This window comes from Anastrepha obliqua, chromosome 1 (assembly GCF_027943255.1).
Source record: "Anastrepha obliqua isolate idAnaObli1 chromosome 1, idAnaObli1_1.0, whole genome shotgun sequence".
Taxonomy (NCBI): Eukaryota; Metazoa; Arthropoda; class Insecta; order Diptera; family Tephritidae; genus Anastrepha; species Anastrepha obliqua.
The window spans coordinates 91,942,699-91,968,019 of record NC_072892.1 but is presented as its reverse complement, the minus strand read 5'-3'; the positions used below and the strand labels follow the sequence as shown (position 1 = coordinate 91,968,019).

General features: G+C 35.2%; 1 protein-coding gene across 5 annotated transcripts in view; it reads left to right on the top strand.

Moving 5' to 3' along the window:
- The window catches only part of LOC129251489 (guanylate cyclase soluble subunit beta-1), a 227,492-nt gene that overhangs the window by 5,531 nt on the left and 196,640 nt on the right, over positions 1-25,321 (top strand). For 4 of the 5 annotated variants that reach the window (XM_054890827.1, XM_054890826.1, XM_054890834.1 and 1 more), the window contains exons 3-8: positions 1,262-1,411; positions 3,217-3,463; positions 6,210-6,587; positions 11,073-11,184; positions 11,542-11,701; positions 19,988-20,070. In XM_054890827.1, coding sequence (XP_054746802.1) covers positions 1,262-1,411; positions 3,217-3,463; positions 6,210-6,587; positions 11,073-11,184; positions 11,542-11,701; positions 19,988-20,070 — 1,130 coding nt within the window. The remainder of the gene's footprint in view (positions 1-1,261; positions 1,412-3,216; positions 3,464-6,209; positions 6,588-11,072; positions 11,185-11,541; positions 11,702-19,987; positions 20,071-25,321) is intronic. The other variant, XM_054890839.1, reaches the window with a different exon arrangement.

Sequence of the window (25,321 nt, the reverse complement as noted above, 5' to 3'; positions counted from 1 at the left end):
TTTCCATACATTTCTACATATGTACATACATATGTATGTACTAGCGATTGCATAAGGAGTACAAGTATATACCAGGTGTTTTTTTTAAAGCGTGAGAACTTAAAGTGTTAATATGAAAAAAAAATTGTTTATTATTGTATAATTTGATACATCATTTCATGGCATTTATTTTTGAATATGATATCCGGTATACGTTCGTCACGCCTACGAGTTACATGATACATTCGATCAGTCGAATTTTCACTACTTTTTCCTGTAAATCTATATTATAAATCTAAATGAGCCCAATCAGCAAAAATGCAACGCAAACAATGTTCATTTGGCTTGAATTCTTACACGTGTAAGTCAAGCTCCTTACGTAAAATTTTTCACATAGTCGAAGGACAGAGGCCAACAAGTTGAGAACGACCGCAAATCGACATTTGGGCGCCTTCTTAAACACTTCGCTCTATGAACTTCGCGAACAGATTTATTAATTTATTTCAAAGTAAATTTCCACAATTTGGAAGCGTTGTTCTATAAGCGTTGTTCTCGTGATGATTTCCCAAACCTTACTAAACAGAAATGTTAACACAGTCTGCCATTCCCAGCTGTCAAACCATACTTATCGATTTCGATAGCTCTGATGCAGCTAAAAAACACCCGATACAGTGTTCGCTGTAAAGCGCCAAACTTATCACTAACGCCAAGAATGCATTTATTCTGCTTTTTGAGTATTTCTTTTTTAGTTTTCTACATCATTGAATGGCTTCTTGTGTGTAGCTATATTTAGTTTACCCCTCCATGTATTCGTATTCGGCTTGAATTGAATTTCCCGTGCTCACTTTTCCAAAAGTGTTGCAAAAACACCTGCATCTGTGGCACAACGCATAAAGTATTTTTATCGGTCGCTTTATCCCATATGAGAATGCACAGCCAATGGTGTTACATCGTTTCCAATATTCCCAACAATTCGTCAATTCGCCAATTTGTTTTTTTTTTTTCACTATCTAGACATTTCAGCAGGCGTGCAGCTTCTCATATCGTTTTTTTGCGTGTCTTTCATGCAATGTCCAGTCGTTCAGTGGTTCACTGGTTGGTAATGAAAAAAGAAATTGAATTTCATTGCAATTTCACCGCAAGTGTCATTTTATTATTACGTTTTATTCTTTTGTTCATTCATTTCCACCTTTTCTTTCGTTATCTTACATTATTTCACAACGTTTACACCTAAGTACAATTTTTTCCACTTCTTATTAATTTCTTTTTCTTTCGCCTGCAGAACTTGGATGCGCTACATGACCATTTGGGTACACTGTATCCCGGTATGAGAGCGCCCTCATTTCGTTGTACTGAAAAAGATGGATCATTGTTGCTGCACTACTACTCAGAACGTCCGGGTCTGGAGCACATTGTCATTGGTATTGTTAAGGTGAGTGTTTATTCAAATTCAAACTAATCTGTAAGTACACCTCTACCTTGCTATACAGAGGCTCTGTATATGGCATTTTATCATAAAGACCTTTTTCAATTATGACACATTCTCGATTTACGGCCTAAAATGTTTGATTTCAAAAACTTGGTTCGACAAGAAACCTATTTTCAAAAGGGGAGCTAATGCAGTTAGTAAGCGAACAATAACTTCATGAGAAGCTCAAAACTTCTTCCGATTCAAGCTACTGATGAACTTCACCAGATGTGTGATATTTGAACCACAATATCCGCAGGTGTAGCGAAAAAGATTTGTCTAAATCTTTGCCCGACGAGAGCAGGGAAGGTACTGAGATGATTCCACCTCGTCCTCCAGACTCTAACGGACAATGTGCGGTAAGGATGCCCACTAAATTCGAGAGCTGCAGCTTTGTTAGTCTTACAAGTTCCCTCGAGCGCTCCCGGTCTACCCGTGGCCAGAAGGATCTCGCGACTTTCCACGTGTGTGCACTAGGCCAGCGCTCGCTGAGTTGACGCGAGGCCCATCTTTCCAGGAGCAGACCACAAAAAAAACCCAATCTTCTCATTTTGCGATGACACCATCTCCAAAGCTCCCTGTCTAGCCAGCTCATCAGCCCAGCAGTTTCTCTCTTTGCTGCTGTGACCGGAAACATCGAAGTATTTGGATGAAATCGAGAGCGAAGCCAGGCGTTCCCCGACTAATTTCGAAAGCACAAACAACAAGCCCAAGGCCCTTATTTCCGCTTGGCTGTCCGAGTAAATATTTACATCCTTTACAATAATTACCAAAGTGAGCAACCACTCCTACTTCCTTACTAGCGGCTACCTCCACTGGGAAAACACTACAGTCGTCCGGAAGCCTAAATTTGAGCTTAATGAGCAGAATACTCCCCCACCAACTCTTCCGTACAACTTCAAGCCGTGCGTAAACATGCTTTCCATGGCCAGTCTCCAAATGTTGCACCCCGCTCACTCATTCTTTGAAAGAATATTTGTGGAAAAAGTTCTTGAAAAAGTCCTAAAGAAGTCTGCTGAAATTAAAATTTTAAAATGTAGGAAGGATTTATGATTTTCACTTTTTTTATGTAAATGCATAATCTATGTTGTGCGCATAATAATTCACATAAAATATTTTTGTTAAGTGATTTGAAATAAAATATTTAGGAATATTCAAAGATAATAACGTTAAAGGGCATTCTTCGTTTTGTATGCACTATTCTTATTAATTTGATACCCATATTTCCGTATATTGTATAATTTTAACTGTATACGATATTTTTTAAACATATTTCCTTGTTGAATTTTATAGTCAGACGTTCTATGAGAAAACCCAAAGACTGGCTAAATAGATGAGGTTGCTTGGGGCACATTCACCATTGATCATAGAATAGCCAGGATATAGATTTTTCTCCCAATTACAAATGGACTCGTCGCCATCGTTGATTGCTACTGATTCATTAATACTCTCTGTAGGTTTCCAGGTGCAAAATGTGTACAAATGGAATGTACGGAATCACAAAACGTTACTTATGTATGAACTACGTTGAAGCTACATTTGTATGCCACATTCATGCATGGTAATATGACAAAGATAACTCAATTTGCATTTATTTATAACGAAAATCAATGCGAATGCCCATAATAAATCTCAACACTTGTACGTTGTTCACAGTGAATTTTTTTTATAAGACATACATATGTATGTATGTGCGTGCATATATAGAGTACAGTCCATATTTATTTATGTATAATTGTGTACAATAAAATTTCTTCAAATCGTTTTAGGCAGTGGCATCTAAATTGCATGGTGTTGAGGTGGAAATTGAGATCGTTAAACGAAAAGGTGATCCCATCGATGAAGAGGACCGCACGGATGTCTTTACACAACAGCAACAACAACAATCAAGTAGCACAATAACAACTGGAAATCTGCCAGAAGAGAATAACAATCACAATAACAACGAATCCGATGTAGATGATGAGGACGACGTGGTAGTGTTATCAGCCGCAGATGTTAGCAATAAAAGACAAGGTAAGCTAAGAAACAAAGGAAGAAGCTTAAATAATAATTTCATCCCTCATACAAAATTGTATATGAGTAAACAACAACTAAAACAAAAAATAACACTAAAACTGTGAGAATAATACAATCGCATTTAGACTGACAACTGCAGGTGATTATTTGCAGACAAGAAAGAGGAAAGCAAATTTATACTACCCTGCGGAGAAAAGCCAAACTAGTTTGGAAACATTCTCGCGCAGATACTGGTGTTTAGTGGAAGAAATCATACGAGTTCGTCATTGACTAAAATAATACCAGCGTAATTTGTCAGCCAATTGGTTGATTGATTTTTTTTAGATAAAAAAATGTAATACTCGTCAATGGACGAAATAATGCATCGTGATGATTGGAGAGTTGAAATACACTACTTCCAATTTTATCAATTAAGGCAAATATTAATGGATATTTGCTTAAAATCTACTCACTTTACATATAGTATTGCATCACAAGTCATTCAGGTTAGACAAGCGTATTGTTACTCTAACTCAGTTTAAGCTTTAAAAAGTCAAAAGGAATATTTATTTCACACCATTCACGTACAAGTTTGGGAGTAAACAGTGTGTGCTAGTCTCGTTTGTAGAACGAAAGCTAATCGGGCAGACCATAAGCGTAGATTTAGATGAATCAACTAATAAGAAATACCTGGTTAGAGGCAAATCTCTGGGTATCTTTCCACAGTCAATTATCTCAATCAGGAACCTGAAAAAATTGGAAGAAAGATATTTGCATATATGCCGGTTATATTGCACGAGCAATCTCGGGAAGACACCTTCCAACATTGTGTGATCTTCAACAGATATTCAATAGTGATAATCTTTGTGTAATAGTCGAGGACTAGAAATAAGCGGATCTGATACTTTTTAGCAGGAGGCATAAGAGGAAAGATAATTGCGTACCTGTTTTTAAATATCCTCAAGGGAAAACCCATAGAGTAACGAAAAGGGCCTAGTACTGGATAGGAAGCAAAATTGTGGACTCATAGTTGCAGATAGAGTACGCTAAGCAAGGACGGCTTTGTATTCCTGCAGATGGCTAATTACGGGAAAATTAGTGTTGGAAACCAGAATTATATGCATTGTATATTGGCGGTAGTTAGGCCAATTCTCCACTATGGTGTTGCTCTATCCAGACGTAGATACCCCACTTTAGATAGATAATTTTTTAATGAGTTGGAAGATCTCAGTACTATGGAAATCAAAGATGTTCTAAAATGCTTTAAAAAGTTCATACTTGCTTTAGAGCAGATAACGATAAGTTCCGTATGCGACATCACAATGGGCTATGAGCCTGAATGTGTCCCACAGTGGACAACCTACGCACGAATTGTTTGCATACACTTATATAACTATATATGCAATATTCATTATATTTGCCACAAGTAAAGATTTTCCATAAACACCTGAAGAAATTTTATTCTCTAATTATTCGCAGAAAATTACTTGCAGGCACCGGAGAAGTAAAATATGAATCTGAAATTCAACTGGCAATAATTCGGAATGTTCTGAAAGGGAATACCTTAAATGTTACTTCTTCGTTAGTTTTTGTACGAATTTTTTTTACAATAATTTTTTTAAGATTTACTTAAAGTGTAAATTCGAGCCAATTTTTTTTAACCAATAAATTGTACCTGAAAAAAGTTAAGAAGAAGCCTTTAAGAAACATATACTCTGTAAATCTTTAGAGTGAAATAGGAGTAGGAATTGAAATTGGAGTGGTAATTGAAATGGAATGAAATGGATATTTTTTTCTTATATTTTAACTCGACCAAAATGGGTTACTTTAAAAGCATATTGAACTAGAATTTTTTTTTTTACTAGTGTCAGCTGGTATTTTGCTGATGAATGGCATTTCGTAGGACATCAGCGTATTGAAAATGTCACTTACTAGCGTAGAAAGAAAGAAACAGTAACTTTTAGGACTGAAAAGTTAACTCTTAGTATTCTATAGGGTATTTCAAAGGGCCTAGATTTTGTTTTCAAATAGAACATGTGCAAACTTACATTCTTTCTGGTTTCATTATTTTTATTCTAAATACGGCTCTATATAATTATACGTGAAAAATTACATCGTTTAAATATCCCCCATGAACCCAATTTTGAGAATGTCGAGATATCGACCTTGCAGCTTGTTCAGCAACACTTTGCGCTACAGCATTGATTTGAATTATCAAATAATTCGGACGATTATTTCCATTATCAAAAAAAACGAATTTTCCGATATGTTGTTCTTAAAGATCAACCATTTTCGTAATAGGTTTCAATAACTTTAATGCGTCGTTCTATCGTATAAAATTGTATATTTGTTTATTTGGCAAGTGTCAAGGATGAGGTAAAAAAGGTACCGTCGGGAACTAGTCACTACTGACATCTAGGCGTCACTTTTGAACGTCCTAGTAGTTCGCAGTTGGTACTTTTCCCTGCACAGCGCGCACACACGCACACATGTATAATCCTATTTCTATCTGACTTGATTGAATCACTCCAACAAATTATTCAATCTGTACACACCCAATTTCACAGAGAAATATGTAAATCTGGAAAGAGGATTTGCACGAATATCACGTTCCTATTTATTTCGAACAAAATCAAGTACATCGTTAGCAATTAATTTCTACAGCACTTTCTACTTGTATTTAATCTTCAGCAACCAAACTCACTTATTTATTCTATACATTAAATTTAATCCTCTTGACACTCCCAATTCCTTCTCTACACAGCTCGATGTCCTTTTAGCCGCACCAAATCTCATTCTGGTTCATCGATGAGCAGCAGTGGCAAGCAGACAGACAGCTTCGATTGTGACCCAGACAAGCAGGAGCAGAAATGTTTACGTTTGCTCAAAAACAAAAGTGACGACATCGAACGTTATGATCATGTTCAATTTCTGATACGTGAAATTGGCACCAGCAGCAGTAACAGTAATAACGCAACAACAACAACAGCCACTACATCGTCAGCCTGTAAGCCGAGTAAGGAGGAGGTGAAAGAGCCGCCGGATGAAGTCGATTTTTTGTGTGAAGGTGAGGAAGATTCAGAATGTACAAGTAGTAGCAAAGAGATAGAACTGCCGGATGAATGGTATTTTATGAGTGAAGGTGAGCACCTAATTGGCTAACACATACTTATGTATGTATGTAAATTGATGTGAAAAATAAATAAAGTCCAACGATGAACTATTAATAATCGTTCGCTATGCGGAATTAATGGAAAATATTTTTTTTTTTTGATTGAATATTCCATATTATTATTATGAGTCTATTAATCGAAAAATAATATTGACATTTGTGGCTGTACAAATTTTTATAGAAAACTCATAAATGTAACACAACTACGATGCCACTTTTAACGATTACGGGCTTTAGTGGGTAATATCGTACTTGTGTTGTAATGATGTAATTTGTTCCATTGATTTCCTATCAGTTGGTTTGTATACTAAAGTATATATGGTAGTGTGTAAAAATTATAAAGTTATTTCAGTTAAATATTATTGTACATCGCTCGTTTGTTGGAAGAAAGACATAACTCTAAGAATCAAAAACTCGAGAAACTTCGCTAAGTAAATGTAAAAACACTTTTTTTTTAATTTTCTTCATTTTTGGTACAATAAAAAGGGGAATTTTTTTTAATCGTATGCATAAAAGTAATTATTGAAACAAAGTTAATCTCGTAACAAATTTTTTCAAAACGAACAAATATTTCTGTTTAAAACATTATTATTATAAAACTTTAAAATGAAACTTAAAACTTGATGAAAACTGAATCGTGCTTTCTTTGATAAAAGTAGTCGATAAAATTTTCTTCAATAAATAGGGGTTTTCTTTTAAATAGGCGTAGAGTTTGAATCAGCTTTGTCGCAAATTATGTTTAATGAGCAAGATAGACTTCAGGAAGCTTTGTAAGTGGGTGGAATGAATTGGAATTTTTCTTTTTCACTTTAACTGGTCCACAACTGGTTATTTTAGAAACATATTGGACCAGAATTTTTTTGACTAGTATGAACTGGTGTTTCGCTGAAGCATGGCCGGACGATTAACATTTCGTACAACATTGCTGAGTTAAAAATACCACTTGACTTGTAAGCGAGTGCTTTCGGTCGTCCAGATACTTTGAATTGCCCAAAATACTTATTCGACTGGCGCGGATGTTCCTGGTAGGCCAAAACCATATTTTATGAGAAACACAAATTCTGTGAAGCGTGCGTAATTTTTCAAAGGATATGCAATCCAGCGTTTGTCGAATAGCTTGCCTTCTCTGCTGTATACGAAAATTGTTTCATTCTCGGAGGTTCAAAGAGGGTTATAGGGGGTGTTTCTCTTACGATGGTCGGGGCAAATGGTATTGCTATGCTAGCTGCAACCCCTAGCGTGAAGTGAATATATCGAAAGCAAATACTGTTAATAGATATTACCATAATTTTTTTACACTGCTCCGAGGAGGAGTAGGAGGTCATTTCTGCATTTTTTATTTCAGATTTTCTTATTTTTTATTTTTATTTTGAATGCAAACATTTCTCTTTTTGACTGTTCTGTGCAAAGTGATCTGATAATCAAAAACTAATTAATATATTAATAAGTTCTCTTACTTTTTATTTAATGAAAATTGAAATATTTGCATTGAAATTATTGGATTGTAAAATTTTTAAGGCTTTGCGTTATGTGTAAAGCATCCGATGGTATTTGTCTTCCATGAGAAAATCAATATGTGGGACACAGGTGTCGAAAATCTATTATAACTAAGTCTATAATATCTATCATTTTTTATATCAAATAAGAGGATAATATGGAAATTAAATATAAATATATTTAAATAATATGAAAATGTTAATCTTAATTTTATCCTTTTTGGAACAAGTAAAAAGTGTCCTTAGAAAAATATTGTCATTCAATGTCTTTGAAACTTTTCTTTGGACTAATTAAAAAAAGTTCAATGGGAATGGCTCAAATAAAGCCTACCAATATTCTCTTTGTATCTTTATTACTTCCCGGTTAAAATCACTATAGGGCTTCACTTACTAGAAATATATATGCGCGCAAGTGAGGTCAAAACGCATTTTTCTTTAACGCTCAAGAAAAAATTTATATGCGTAAACGCAGATGCCATTTTGTTTGCCATTTTTCGTATTTTTATGTTTCTTATAACTTTCGAACAATTTTCACAAATATTGCTATACAAAAATTTCAAAGAATATTTCTCACATGTTTAAAAAAATAATACAATAATTGTAAATGAAAAAATGTTTAAGTTTATTTAACTTTCTGGTTTCATTTGATGCCCAAATGTGCTCATCATAAACTTGTAGAGATTTAAAATAATTTTTCAAATTCTGGGCTTATATTAAACTTTAAAGTCCTTTTAAAAAAGCCTGACATGTTGGAGAAAAACTAACTAAGCTGGAGTAGCTTTACGAAAACTGTGCTTTACTACTGCATAGATGTCAGTTTTGTCAGTTTAAGTTAGGTTTAGCAAGGGGAAGGAGAGGCAAGAAAAGAATAATAGGTAAGGCGTTGAAAGACCGAAAGTTAAATTTTTATAAATCTGTGAACCACTCGGCCTACTGACGAGATTCAACAGGTGGATGATATCTAAACCTGCTATTTACCGAGCAAATAAGTGAGAGCCAAGATGCCTAAATCTCAGCCCAGCAAAAACGAGAACATCTATCGCAAAAATTACTCGAAATAGTGTAAAATTTCACCGCATGGATACCTAATAAACTATGTCCCACAATGTCCGAGAAATACGCCTTTATTAGTGTTAGAAAATCTTTCGAGCGCCTCCGATTCAGGCGTGTTTAGAAAGATCTCTCGACCTTACAAGTCTGTACACTTTCTAAGAACTCATTAAGCGCACGGAAAGCCCACCTTCCCATGAGGATACCAAAGTAAGTCAACGGAATCTCAATCCTCTCATTACGCGGGAAAACCACTTCACCACGTCCTCTGTCTAGCTACCATATCAGTCCAGCAGTTTCCTGCAATGGATTATACGTGAGTGAATACTTTTATTAGTTTATTTCAAAATAATCAGAAGCGGTCGAAGAGGAATCCCGGATACAAGAAAACGTTTAATTTTGTCGGTTATTATTATAAAACAAAGATACGAAGTTTATATTACACTGTAATTAAAATTATTTAGTTTTTTTGTTTTTTTAGTATTTATTATTAGAGAGTGGCCGAACCTTGGCTTCGACCATTTACGGCCAAACAATTTCAGTTCAGTTTCGGTATGACTTTGACCAAAAAAGAGACAAACTTTGGCCAAAAATACTTTTTTTTCTTCAAAAACTGTATACACTTTTGGTTTTTGCAACTTTTTTTTATAATAATGGTATCAAACACACATTTTTTTTAATTGCTTTAAAATAGCATTAGCTCTTCTATCGAGTGGGGCTAGTGAGCAATAGTTCAGTGATGCAGGTCAACTCTATACCGATACACGATGCCGCTTGCATGGTGAAAATGATTATAAGTTAATGTTTTTACATTGCGATATAAATTATTGAACTACGAATATTAAATACCACTTCATATTCACATGCAAAAATGAATTGTTTTTGTTATTTTTGCAAACATAAGCAAAAATTTAGACTTATGAAGCTTTTTGAAAAATTGAGACTTATGGCGTTTTTGCTTTTTTGTTAATAAAAATACTAGATTTAAAAAAAAATGTTGCTTGTTTATTACTTTAAAATGTTTGGTTTGGTTTAGGTTTTGTTTTGGCCAATTTGGCCGAAGTTCGGTTCGGTTCGGTTAGACCTTAAATATCGAGTAGTAACAAGTATCTTTAAAAAATGGTAACTGTATTCGAATCTTAATCTAAAAATTGTAATCCGCTGACAGAGTTGTTTTGACAGATTGTATTAATAAAAAACGGCTTTTAACTTTTAATTTTATTTTTAGTTTTTAGTTTTATTTTTATTTGATTAACTTTTCTCAGTTAAGCGAATAAAATTTCTTACTAAGTATAAAACAAAGTGTCTTAAGAACTACTGCAAATAGTGATTCAATAGTCTACTATATATGGCAGGTACGGGTATAGATTGGAATACCATTTAATAGAGTTCTGGATAGAGTAGCAAATTTTGAATACATTTGAACATAGGTACATAGGTACAATATATGTTGCACGTTGGAAATTACATACAGAGATGTTAGTGACTTTCAAGAAGCATAAAATAATCAACTGATCCATTCAGAAAGTTGAACACAAAATTTCGAGCGAGAAATTAACTTTTACTATATTACTAAGAGTTTTAAGAATTCATATGATTTAAAATTCATATAAAGCTTGTCTAAAGTGAGGCGAATGTTCTTTTAAATATAAGAGACGAGGTTGGTATACTCTAGCATATTTCATTTATCTACTCATTTTCAACAACATCATTGGACAACTTTCACTGAAATATTTTTTGCACATATCCCAGAAATAGTCAGAATTTCACGCGCTTCCAATAACTGTGGCATGTCTATCTTAAGCATTTCTTTTATTTAAACATATATTCAGTTGAATTTCCAATAATAAATAATAAATATTTTCTTACCATCGTTTTGTATTCATTTCTATTCAACAATGAAACGCAGCGCCGCTCATCTCGCCTGCCACATTCTGCAAGGTATTCCCTTTCCATTTGATGTTCGATCGGCAGATGAAAATTGTGCAAGCTGGCAAATCCGTTTCACGCGTCATTCCAAGGTAAATACGGACATTGACAGAAAGCAAATATGCACACAAAAAAAAATGATAAATTGCACCAATCCAACAACACTCGAGTACTAACACTACAAAGCAACACCTACGCACATTTACATCCTATACCTACACACATTACCAAAGGAATACATTTTATGTATTTATTTCAAAATATTTCAATTCATATTACTTGCGTTATTTGCTGTTTTATTCTCCTTTTGTATCCCTTCTTTGCTATTCACTTTTTTACAAAATTTCTTTCATTATTTTTATTGGTGATGAAGAATTGAAATTACATTTTTATTCTGCTTTATTTTCCTTTACCTTTGGCGGTGCATTCATTTTTGTGTCTTTTCATAGAGTTGCGGTGGAAAACTGTTCGATATTGGAAGTGCTTGAGGCCATACGTCCGCATCTACAGTTGAGCTTCGAAAATATTTTATCGCACATCAATACGATTTATGTTCTACAGACGCGTCAAGGTGCAATGGGCAAGCACGAACGTTATCTACGGTTAAAGGTGAGTTTTGTGCGCGACCGTGTTTGTGCTGGCTATTATAAAGTGATACAGACGTATTTAAACTTTATTGTCTACTCATTAGTGTCTACTTAAGATATACATGCTTTATTTAACCCATAATACAATCTTCGAATGAAAATTCAGCCATTTTGAGATGCCATTCTGTATGTCTATAATGACCGCATCATATGTATTATAAAAATTAAATGTATTTTGTTTATTTTATTAACAGGAGTAATTTATGTTTTATTTTAGTAAGTATTGCATTATTTTTAAGATTATTTAAGATCGGCTATATTCGGGTGAAATTTCTCCCACTTTCACAAGCCCCTTATAATGGCCCCAACATAAAAGCGAGTCCTCGAAGTGTCATTTTTCTGTTTATCAAATCTTATTCAAATAAATTTGGATCATATCTTCTTGTGAATATAACAGGAGCGCCTCGTCCAACCGAAGGCTCCTAATCTAATAAAAGTGACTTGAGTTTTGATCTAACAGTACAGAAGATTTTTATTTATTTGATTCGTTTATGGTGTTATTATTTGAAAATAATAAAAAAATATAAAATGAAAGATTTTTCAATGTTCGAACAGTGGATGTGGATGAACTTTCGAAGAGTATACGAACTTTCGAAATAACGAATCTCGATTTCAAAATTATCTCAATGGTATTTCTATATTACAAAAGCTAATGAATATTAGTATTCCATGTTCAACCTCGCGTTCCTTGAAAAAAAATCAAAGGTTTCGTTAAGCCAACGATAGTTTAACTACTGAAAAAATATATATAACGGGTGATCAATTAAGAGGAGTTTTTTTCATTTGCGTTTTTTTTACAGATCGCGCGCGAGTTGTGGCAAACTGTCATCGTGGATTTGTTGAACAGCGTTTGGCATTTCATCATGGAAAAACTCACACCGCAACAACGTCTACAAATTGTTCAACTGTATTATGAAAATCAGCGTTCTGTGACAAATGTTTTTCGTGCGCTTAGACCGCGTTATGGTCAACATAATCGGCCTGCCTTAAACACTATTCGACATACCATCAACAAATTTGAATCCGAATATTCATTGGTGGATAATTCTCGACCGAATAGACCACGTCCAACAAGAAGCATTGAGAATATAGCGGCAGTAGCAGAGAGTGTACGTGAAAACCGCGATGTATGGAACAACTTGGTCAATTTTACGGAATTATCTTCATTTAAAAGCATACAAAATACAGCTCGTACAAGAACTAAAGCCAAATGGCCTTCCTGCACGTCACCGTTTTGCTGATTGGGCTCTTAAAAAGATTGTAGAAGATCCGCTGTTTTCGAGCAAAATTTGTTCAGCGATGAGGCGCATTTCTGGCTCAATGGTTACGTCAATAAGCAAAATTGCCGTATTTGGGATGAAGAGCAACCAGAACAGGTTCAAGAGCTACCTTTACACCCAGAGAAAACAACGGTCTGGTGTGGTTTATGGGCTGGTGGAATCATCGGTCCATATTTTTTCAAAAATGATGATGGCCGCAACGTAACTGTGAATGGTGCTCGCTACCGTGCCATGATATCGGACTTTTTGCTACCTGAAATTGAATCTAATGATCTCTACGACATTTGGTTTCAACAAGACGGAGCCACTTGCCATACAGCTCGTGAAACAATGACTTTATTGAGAAGTCATTTCGGAGAGCAGCTGATTTCACGTTTAGGACCTGTGAGTTGGCCACCAAGATCTTGTGATATCACACCTTTGGACTTTTTTCTTTGGGGATTCGTGAAGTCCAAGGTCTATGCTGATAAACCAGCTACGATTGAAGCTCTGGAAGCCAACATTACGCGTGTTATTCACGACATACCAGTCGAAATGCTCGAACGAGTGATTGAAAATTGGACCTTCAGAATGGACCACCTTAAGCGTAGTTGCGGCCAACATTTGAATGAAGTCATATTCAAAAAGTAAATGTCAAAGAATGTCCTTTCAAATGATAAATAAAGGTTTTGAACATAATTTACATTTTTGTTTTTTTTTTTTAACTATTGAAAAAAGCACCTCATGATTGATCACCCGTTATATATATAAGGGTTTTCCAATAATAGGTGTTATTTTGATATTCAAAGAAAAATGCTATTTCTTAATATAAATGATCGGATGTTTATTTCATTATAAAGAGGAAGGTATGCCGTTAATAGTGGAATATAACATCAAGCAAATGACCACCAGGGCCACGCTTACAGAACAATATCCTTTTCATGAAATTTTCCATAACCGAATTGCAAAGTGACTGCCCTATGTCCTCGATAGCCTCATGAATTCCATCTTTGAGGCCTTGACCCCAAAGAAAAAAATCACAAGGTGTTAAATCACAAGATCTCGGTGGCCGATTCTGATCACCTCTTCGAGAGATAACACGGTCCGGAAACTTTTCCCGTAAAAGATCTATGGTTTCGTTGCTTGTGGGGCACATAGTGCCTTCTTGTTGGAAATAAACGTCCAGATCAAAATCATCCAATTGCGGCCATAAAAAATCGCTATTCATCTCTCGATAGCGATAGATAACACCTGTTATTGGAAAACCCTTTATATATATATATATATGTATGATATGATTTATATATATATCCAGTATATAACTGAGCAGCTTTTTCATGGCAGAAATACACTCAGAGGCTTGGCATTGCCTACTGAGGGGCGTCCGCTATTACAAAAACTTTCTATCATTTAGTATTGCATGCGCGGAAATTCGAACCTGTGCTCTTCTAAATAGTAGTCACGCACCATTATGCTACGGCGGCCGCCTACCTACATGCATACATGTTTTAACATAAACCGCAGTCGGCTCCATTTCATGTGATTAAGAGAGTGCAATAACAAATCGAAAACCGTTATCATTAGAAACTAAACTAATAATTCCAACAAGAGACCTTCAGTTGAGGCCGTACCCGCGAAATATGGCAAAAAGTAAAGTTTGAGTAAAGTAAAGTTTGTAGAGGAATACATTGAAGAAACGCACCGAAATCAGTACATACAAGTAAGTCTCTAAAAGAAAATGAATTTCCTAGAATGAAGCTGACCATCTACGAGCGATTTATAACACATCGACGAAACCATATTCTACTTCTTGATGTCGTTCTAAAGGCAATGGCGAAAAAATTTCATTCCATATTTTAAAAGGGCAACCTTTTTTGCAGTGATAGTTGAATGACGGTGTCCGCCGTAGCCGAATGGGTTGGTGCGTGCTTACCATTCGGGACTTACAGAGAGAACGTTGGTTCGAGTCTCGGTGAAACACCAACATTAAGAAAAACATTTTTCTAATAGCGGTCGCACCTCGGCAGGTAATGGCAAACCTCCGGGTGTATTTCTGCCATGAAAAAGCTCCTCATAAAAATATCTGCCGTTCGGCTTGAAACTGTAGGTCCCTCCATTTGTAGAACAACATCAAGACGCACACCACAAATGGAAGGAGGAGCTCGGCCAAACACCCAAAAAGGGTGTACGCGCCAATTATATATATATATATAGTTGAATGACTAAATTCAAAAAACGATTCAAAATACGTATTTTATTAAAATGCGCGGTAAAGCAATGCAAATAGTTTGGTGCCATTTATAAAACAGTTGGAGGAAATAAGGAAAATTAATAACCTTTCCCCCGACTTGGTTTTCAAAGCGGATGTAAGCGGTATATATATATATAGTAGTTAATACCCATACTACTACATAGTACTATTTTGCTATGGCTAGGGGGACTGTTGTTGGGTATTATTCGTGTCAGAAAAGACCCCACCTTCGATGCCTGCTTCAATGCGTATTGTAGGTGTTTTTAAAGTTCAAATGGCTATTAACCATCATCCCTACGTACATAGTATCCGATTTTAATTGATTGTTACAGTCCCAATATTTTTCTTCATAAATTTCACTGCCTTTTTGCTGCATATTAGAACCCCATAACTTTTGTGATCAGCTAATACCGGGTTCATGGACGTCAAGAAAGTCTTGATCCTACCTACTGATTCGTTGGCGATCCTCTGAATATCTTGGATGTGTTTTGCCACTGCAATATCGTCCGCGAATCCGATGTATTTGGTTCTAGGAGGCATGCCCAGTTCTAGAACACCTTCATACATAAAGTTCCATAGTAGATGGCCTAAAACTGTGTTACAATGACCCTGCTGTTACATTGTACTCCTCAATGCCTTTGTCGGTTCGAAACCTCATTTTACGGTCCGTGAAATAGCTCCTAATTATCATGATAGTATATCTAGGCGCCTCTAATTTTATGAGGGACTCTAGTATTACTTTTTACTCCCACATGATCTCTTGCCCTCAATGGCTGCTGTTGATAATTCCACCACCCATTTGATAGCATCCACTGTTGAGCGGGATTTCCTCAATCCGAACTGGTATGTCGAGAAAATACCTTTATTTTCTGCGAAAGATGATGGCTAGTCCCAGATAATTCTCTCAAGTATATTTCCCATGGTTTCACCAGGCATTTGTTTCGCTTAAAGCACAAGGGTTTGCATGTTCCACCTCTTTCGGAAAGTATTATAAGTCGTTAATACATGCTTGGAATATCTGCAAAAATATGTCTTGACGCTTAACAGGCTCTATTGGGCATGCCATTCGGTCCTGGAGTCCACTACCAATATCAACAGGAAAAAGATTATCAATGAGTGTCTAGCAGCAACTACATACATGTGTCAATCTCATGAACTTAGTGGCACACCTAGTAACTATGCTAAATAAGACCTTCTTAGTCATGAAAGGATTTAGAACTATTTTTTATACACCTTATGGTTAAAGACCCCAAAAAGTGAATAAAAAACAGGCACTCATTTTGCTTTCAAAAAAGAATAAAAGCACAAATTTAGCTTTATAAAAAATTAAGACTTATTTACAATAGCTTCAGTTTTGTTGCTTCCATTTTCGTGCAAAATGATAACCTACAAGTTCTTTCCTGAAATTGAAATTGCTAATACTTATACGAGGTGTGTTAAAATAATAAGAATTTATCTCCCTCAAAATAGTTCTCCTCATATATAATACACGTGTACCAGAGTTTTTTCAAATCCGCGAAGCAGTTCTGATATGCACTTTTTGGTATGTCTTTGAGTCTCTCAGCTTTTTTATCTTCCCAATCGTCGCAAAACTCCGTCCTTTCGTGGGAACAAGAAAAAGTCGCAGTGGGCCAAATCTGGTGAATATGGTGGCTCAGGCATAACAACGCTGTTGTTTTTTGGCCAATTAATCTCTCACAAGCTAAAATGAGTGAGCAGGTGGATTATCGTAATGTAAAAGCCATGCATTTTTTTCCACAATTCCCGGCGTTTTTTTCGTATTGCTTCTTGCTAGCGGCGCATAACTTCAAAGTAATACACCTTATTTACCGTACGACCTTTTGGTAAGAACTCTTAATACCCTACGCTATGGTAATCAAAGAAAACAATGCGCAAAACCTTGACATTTAATCGAACTTGGCGTGCTTTTTTTGGTCTTAGCTCTACTGAACTCTTCCATTGGGACGATTGGGCTTTGGTTTCGATGTTATAACTGTATACCCATGATTCGTCCCCAGGTATGATTCTTTTAAGCAAATTTGGATCATCGTTGAGGTCATTCAACAATTCCTGAATGATGCTTATACGACAAAATTCAACAATTTTGGCACGAACTTCACTGCCACATGCGTCATGCTCAAAATTTCAGAAAATATTGTATGAGCCAACCGATATGCCAACATCCCCAGCAACTACCTTAATTGTGATTCGACGAATCTCCATAACAGCTTTCTTCAGTTTCTCCACATTTTCATCGGTTGTTGGTGTGCTAGGACGTCCAGAGAGAGAGTCGTTATTCACATCTTCTCAACCTTCTGTGAAAAGTTTGTTCTACTTGTAAAAATTTGTTTGACTCAGGCTACTCTCACCTACTCTACTATCAATATTTCAAGTGTTTTTAAGCACTTAATTCCAATTTGTACACAAAATTTGATGCAACTTCTTTGATCCATTTTTTTCGATAGCAGAAAATCGCCGAACACGCAAAACATTTGTCTTATTTATGGCTCTCACAAACAAGTTAAAGATGCTATGTTGCTAAAACTGTGAGATTATCTTTGAGACGAGTTTAACAACATAAAAAAAATCGAAATTCGAATGTACGTAACCTGTGAAATTTTGAAAATTCACATTATTTTTGGAATACCCCTCGTATACTACTTATGTACATATATCAAACATTTCCATAAATGCCACTCATTCTACGCAAGTGAATACAAATCGATGCTGTGGAAATTGAATATTGTGCTGCCTTTCAGCTATCTGCCTTTCAGCTTAAAGATGAGCGCAATGAATTTGAAACTCCAAAATACTGATTTGCCCTTTGGTTAGCTGGTTGGCTGGTCATTACTGTGTTTGGTATGGTACTCATATTACACAGCTCGATGTATAATATAGCTGAAAAATAGCAAATATATGTTGATACCTATATAAAATAAATACGATAGCAAAGCAAAAATGTACTTGATAGAGATATATTACGCCTAATGCATTGCCTGGATGACTCTATGTATATGTAGGTACAGTTAGTCAAAAGAGTTTTGACACAAGTAATTTTTACAATAGTTAGAAAGTTATTCATGCTATGTATTTTTCGTTAAATTTGTATGGAAATATAGCTTTTAATATAATAAAAGCAGTACAAATAGTTGCATTCAGTCATTTTTCAAAAACTAAAAAAATTCCTGAAATTCAATCAGAATTTCAAAATTTGTACCCAAAATGTGTACCTAAAATGAGTACCCAAAATTTGAAAATCTTTTTCCATCATGAAATTACATAAATGATTTAATTCGAGTTTGAGGAAGTTGCTAAAATTATCATTGAGCTTAAATAATTGTTTCTGCCAACGGTCTCTTCATTTTTCGCCCCTCAAGCATTTAAGAGGTGTGTAGAAGAATACGTCCTGTAAGACCGTAAGCAAAAAACAAAACAATTCATTAAAAAATAATATTATATTAAAAACCAATGCCAATTTGTACTTATGAATTATTATTAAACTGCGAATCCGGAAAAAGCATTAACAATTCTGCGTGAAAAATTCGATATTTTGTTGAAAAGTTTTTTTAAATATATAAGAATAAAAATATGGGGAAAAATAAATATACTATTTTCTCGGTAGATGGCTGTAATGATCTTTACGAGATAGTATCGATCAAACAACTTAAAGTTTATGCTCGTCGTCAAGGTGACATTTCACACTAAAAAAATATTTTGCTGTATTTTGTTTGTTCCATTCAGTTGTGAGTTACAGGGTGTTATACGATGGAAGTCAACAAAGAGAAAGTTCGATACATTTTTCAGTTTTTCTTTGATAAAGAAATGCAAGCCAGGCCGCTGAAATTGTGAACGGTGCTTATGGTGCCGATACCATAACAGTTAATTACAGTAACTCAATTCCGTTCACGCATTTTTGATGTTAAAGAAAATATAGATAATGTCGGAAATGTCTATAAAATCACAGAAATGATCGAAGTTGACCGACATGTTAGGAGTCGTAGCATCGGCCAGCAGCTAAAAATCGACCATAAAAGAGTTTTAAACCATTTGCGCAAAAATTTTACACAAAAAGAATGGATTTATTTCCCCCAAGCTATGTATAATACATAGTATTATATAAAGACTGAAAATTTCAAACATGTTGCTTTTATTGGTGTATGAAGTATATTTTGATGCAATTTTAACGAAAACAAATTGATATGAAAAACATTGCAAATTAAAAAAAAAACTCCTCGTGCCAAACCTTTTTTGACTCACTGTACGTATGTGCATAGATGCGTATATAAGCATAAGTACTCGTATAAATGTGTGTGTTGCTATGGAATTTACGCACTCTAACATATGATGCTATTGATTTCGTTGACCACAAATACATGCATACCCGTATCTACAGTTCACTAAAAGCAATTTAGCTAGGTCCAAAACATACAACTAAACATTGTATACGCCAGCCGGCAAATTGGAAGCTGATGCATGTAAAAGTATATGATATTTTATTTTATATTTTACCAGAAGCAAATGTTATATAAACAATACCACTAATAAATGGTTCACAGTACTCTCCGAATAACGATCCGCATTCGCTTCATTGAAATATCGTTAATATTTCCCGTATATGTATGTATGTATCACTAAATGTTAATGTTTAAGTTTGTTTCTATATCACTTTGCTTTGAATTTGTTTATATTTTCATTCTAATTCAACTATTCTAACTGAAACTTTAATAAATATTTTCAGGGACAAATGATGTACATACCGGAGTCCGATCGCATGTTGTTTCAATGCTATCCCAGCGTAATGAATTTGGATGATTTAACAAAGTAAGTATAACCATTTTCAATTGTAATCAAAGGCACAAAAAGAGGTATTGGCCTAGCAAAATCGAGATAATGAAAACTATAGATTCTAGTAAACTCAATACTTTAGTAGTATGGGCAAAATTAGGTTAATTAGATTTAAATGCGGCAACTTGAAAAAAATAATATAATAAAAACCTGCATTGAAGTTTATATGCACAGTCAATTGAACAGTTAAAAACATCATATAAATTTGTAAACATTAAACACTGAATGGTCCGCCTACTCGAAAGGGGTTTCAGATCAATGAGCAAGCAACCGGCACTAAAAGACAGATTGTGTCTCTCAAAGGACGCGGTTGAAGAGCGAAATGAATGAAACTACGTAGGACTCTCCTCACCCTATCATCGTAGGTGTTATGGCACGGTTTCACATTATTGACTCATACTCTAATTTCAAATGAACTGAAGAGTTCTAATGTGACTTTGTGGTGTTAGGGCTGCTTGAGGTCTTCCATATAGCGCTTTAGAATCACGCAATTCACATGGTTAAAGAAAGTAAACCTGAATCAAATAGGACTACACAATCCAATAATTCCAGAACTGTAGAAAGTTCGAAGTTGAAAAATTTAATGGTGCACTATTCTGAGACTTTGGTATGAAGGTTAAGTAAGGTTGAAAGGGTTGCTCCATGGGACACACTCAAGCTCTTAGCCAATTTTTATGCTGCGTGGAGAAATTGTCTTTATCACTCCTAAAACCTGTGTGTAAGTAGGTAGGTTAGATGGCAAGAGAACCTCAGGTACACTACAAGTATCACTTACGTGCCGTTTTTATACCATAATGTGGACCACTACCTGCGAAAAAATTTAGGGAAGAAAACCATCCAGTGCTATTGATGTAGTGGAGGAGAGAAAAGGGATCTAAGCTGGAGAATTTCTTTTAGTCATCCCCAAAGGGCACGCTAAGGAATCTCAGCGCCTAGCCGCCAGAGCCGGTAATTTGCAGAGAAAATCTCTTTCTCTGCAGGATCCCACAGCTTTTGCAATAGGTGTTGTATGGAATTCCAAACTTCTCCGCGTGAGTGCCGATCACCCAGTGACCAGTGAACACTGCAATGAGTTTGGAAATTGAATGGCAGGGAATACCCATTACCTTAAGCGTTCTGTTTATATTGCATTGAGGCCATAGTGTTTTTGAAATAGCACACGATGAGACAGACCTCCATCTGTCTTGCATTTTTTTTAGAAAGAAATTGTGTAGTTTCCCTTTAACAACGGTCAGGGGAACACCGATTTTTGAAAAATTTTAGAATATCCCTGATTTCCACAGTACTGAGATCTTCCAACTCATTAAATAGATTAAAGATCTAGATAGAACAAGATAATGACACAGGAGGTGCGAGATTGTCTCTTCCTTTTCCTCATCTAGACAGCTTCCTCTGCACATGCCTGCCTATTAGACAGTGCCTCGTTGCAATGGAAATCAGTGTGCTAAGACTGTGCTTATTTTGGCTTAACAGAGATTCTGTGTGTTTAGCATTGAGTGTCGGTCACAATTTCCGGGCGATTCTACAGGTGGGTTCATTACGCTATCTCTCATTTGCTGCTCTTACAAGTTTCTCAAACATAAATAGCTTACAAGTCTGTAAAGGTACGCTTATGACATTGCCTGTGTACTCATCGGTCAACTTGGTGTCGAGTCTTGCTAGTTCATCATCAATGCCACAATGGCCAGGAACCCATGATACCTTTAGGTGAAATGACTCAGCCCCCTCATATGAATACAGTTCTTAATACTGAGCGCGAGTTTATTTTTTATACTCCACTCAGTTAGATTATTTGAAGCACTTTGTAGTGAAACGTTATCTGACTAACGCGTAATCTAAATCTAAAGAGTAGACTTTTGGACTGAAAAACTGGTACCAATATTATTAATAAAAAGAGCAAAGAAGATAGAACCTAGAATACTACGTGGGGTGGCCACAAATCAGTAAGATTTACTGCTCTCAATCTCTGCAAAAGAAGGTATATTGGAACGATATGAACGTAGCCATGCTAGAAGCAATGTATAGATATGGAAAAGATTAAACTGGGGAATGTACACAAACGAAACCATGTTGGTGTGAATAAATTATTCCTTTTATTTCAGACGATAATTTCTCTTTTACCACCTTTTCAAAAAATTTTTAAAACATAGTTTGCATATTGGCATGTAATTTCAGAAGTCGTTCAATTTGAATAGCGGTTTAACTACTACTACTACTACTACTAACTAACGATTAACTACATCCCTAAGGAAAACAATATGAGAGCCCATCAAGTCACTGACTCCGATATGCCAGTGGGACGATTGTGGTTGAAACTCATACATATTGGCATATTTGAGTACTCCTTTCTTGGACCGAATGTATTTACAAAAGGCTGTGGGGTTAGCCTTTAACTCATCTTCAAAGCCAGAGATATTAATGTTATACAAAGATTTATCAAGTTCATTAAATTAGGGGTAAAAGATAAGGTCACTAAAAACAGGCAAAAATATAAGTTTACAAATACGTAAATGCATATGTGTGTATACTTGTATATCTGTTTTTGTACAAAGGAGTTTAATTTTCAATACAACTCTCTCGTACAGGATCAAAATTCTACAAATACCCATTTAAACATACTTATGTACAAGTGCAGAGATATTCCCTTACCAAATACACAAACCGCAAAGTGCCATAAAGCGCCCAAAGGCATGACTCGTTTACATAGACCACACACACACTTGTGAAGACCCATGCACATACATACATGTAAATAAAGTTTTGTATCTCAATCTGTACATAAAAACGAGCATATAACGGCTCCTTAGAATGGCTTTAATGGCTCACTTTGCCATATACACATGCATGTAAGTATGTAAATATTATATGGTATTTTGTATTTTGTAAAATCAAATTGGGCTTGTGGCTGTTGAAACAAGACGCAACTTAAGAGAAGAAACACAGTGGCAGCATCGGTAGTAAAAACCGAAATGACAATAGACACATAATAAACTGCAGAAAAAAACATGGACACATATCCAACAAGAACAACAACAACAATTTTATGGCACATTATTATCTGCCAGCCAATTCCCCTTCACAGCCAAGTTGGTCCCCTTACCGTGTTATTATTCTTATGAGCTGGAAATTTATGTAATTTTTGCTTTAGGTGCAAGAAGCAAGTCACTTCCAACTTTTGGATTTTCTGATATTTTGTTTTGCCTCTCCCTCGCCTTTGCTTACACTTTTTGTCGCTCCTTGTTGCTAATTTTTTTATATGCATATAAACGTCAATTAGCCCATTTATTAAACCATCTTCTCTCTTGCAAAGTGACTAGTATAAATAAGTATGTATGTATATTTACCTCATGCTTGTTGTAGAAAAAAGTTGACCGTGTCCAGTATTTTTCTTATAAGTAACCGACACTACCCGGCTGTGCTGTACAAACTCATTTTATTTTAATAAACGCTGCAACAATTAGTTTCTGATGGCATATTCAAGCTAGATTTCTTTCTCCACTCGCTTAGTTTTTATTTGTTATTATTACATATATTTTTATTTTATATTATTTATTATTACTAGTGCGTACACATTAATAAAAACATAGTGCATACAATATAACCTAAAGTTTCAAAAGAAAAATTCAACGAATTAACGCAAACACGCCAGCAAAAAAGATTACTAAAAACCAATACAATTCTTATGCCACCTCGAACTTACATTTTATTATACCAAAATTCTATGAGCTATAGATATGTACACATATCCAGAAATTTTCTAAAACTATTGATCAAAAAGCTTGAAATTTTTATGAAAATTTTAAGTTTTTTTTAATTTTACATAAATTTTGAAATAAGTTATGTGGCTTTTGGTTTATTAAATTATATGAGCTATAGAAATGTATATCCAGAAACTTTCTAAAACTTGATCAGAAGTTTTGAAAAAATGTTACGATTTTTTTTTAATTCTATACAAATTTTGAAACTTTAAGTTATGTGGCTTTTGTGAGCTTTCTAAAAATTGGCCTATTTTAGATATTCGTTTGTTTAAAGAGGACTCATATATTTAATCGCCATACTCGTACCACCTTGATATAAAATTTCCAGTATACTCGTATATTCAGAAAATTCAAAATAGAAGTTCATTACTCAAAAGTGATATTACCTCCTTCAAAGCAATCCCCATCAATTCCAACGCTCTTATGCCATTGTTTGATTCAGCTCTCGAAACATTTCTGGAACTCTACTTTCGGTATAGCCATCCGAGCCGTCTGCGATCTTTCCTTTCGGCTGTTAAAAGAAGTTCCCTATAGTGGATTTTTGACTCGATCACACAGAGAAAATTGTAGGGAGCCGTCCATACCAAGTGAATTCGATAGCATTGAAGGGTATTCGTTTCGTTCTTAGTAAAAACTCACAGCTAATGATAAAACTGTTCGACGGTGCGTTATCAGAGTGCAAAATCTACCAGTCGTTTTCCCAAAAATCCTTTCTTTTTTGGCGAATTGCTTCACATAAATGTGTCACAAACGCCCAAATAATATACCTTCTAGACCTAACAGACTTTCTAGACTTTCTGGCAAAAGTTCATGGCGCAAAATACCGTTGTAATCCATAAAAACCGTGCGCATCGCTTTCTTTTTTGAATTAAAAAGAAGTGGTTTTGCTATTGGTTTATTCGGAGCTCTCCGCTAACCCCCTGATGTCGACCCACGTACTCATAAACTCACGTCTCGTCTTCAGTATTGATGTGCTTGATGAATGTTTAGTCAGACTCAGCCTTAGAAATCATGTCTTTGGCGTTATTAACGCGGTTTCTTTTTCGCATGAAATTCAGGTCCTTTAGGACCAATGACCAACTTTGCAACAAAACGGTGTAAACACAAATCCTTAACTGCATGGTAGTACAATAACCTGAAAAGATCCATAAGCAATGAAGCATTCATACCACTCATAAACGGCTGTTTTTTTTCGAAGTATCATTACTGAAACATTTGTAAGGTTTTGGCAACACTGAATCCATTTTTAAAGCAAAATTTAATACAAACTCGTTGTTGAAAGTTCAAATCTATTTTTAAAGCTGTAAAAAATCGCAAACACGTGCTGAGGTAGATTTACTCAAGATGGCCTAACTTTTACAATTGTCCAATGTCCAATTGTCCAATCACAAATGTAGAAACCTAAAAAAAGCAGAACTCAAATCAGTTGATTTAGACCATCGATGAAATATACCATTTTATGAGCTGAC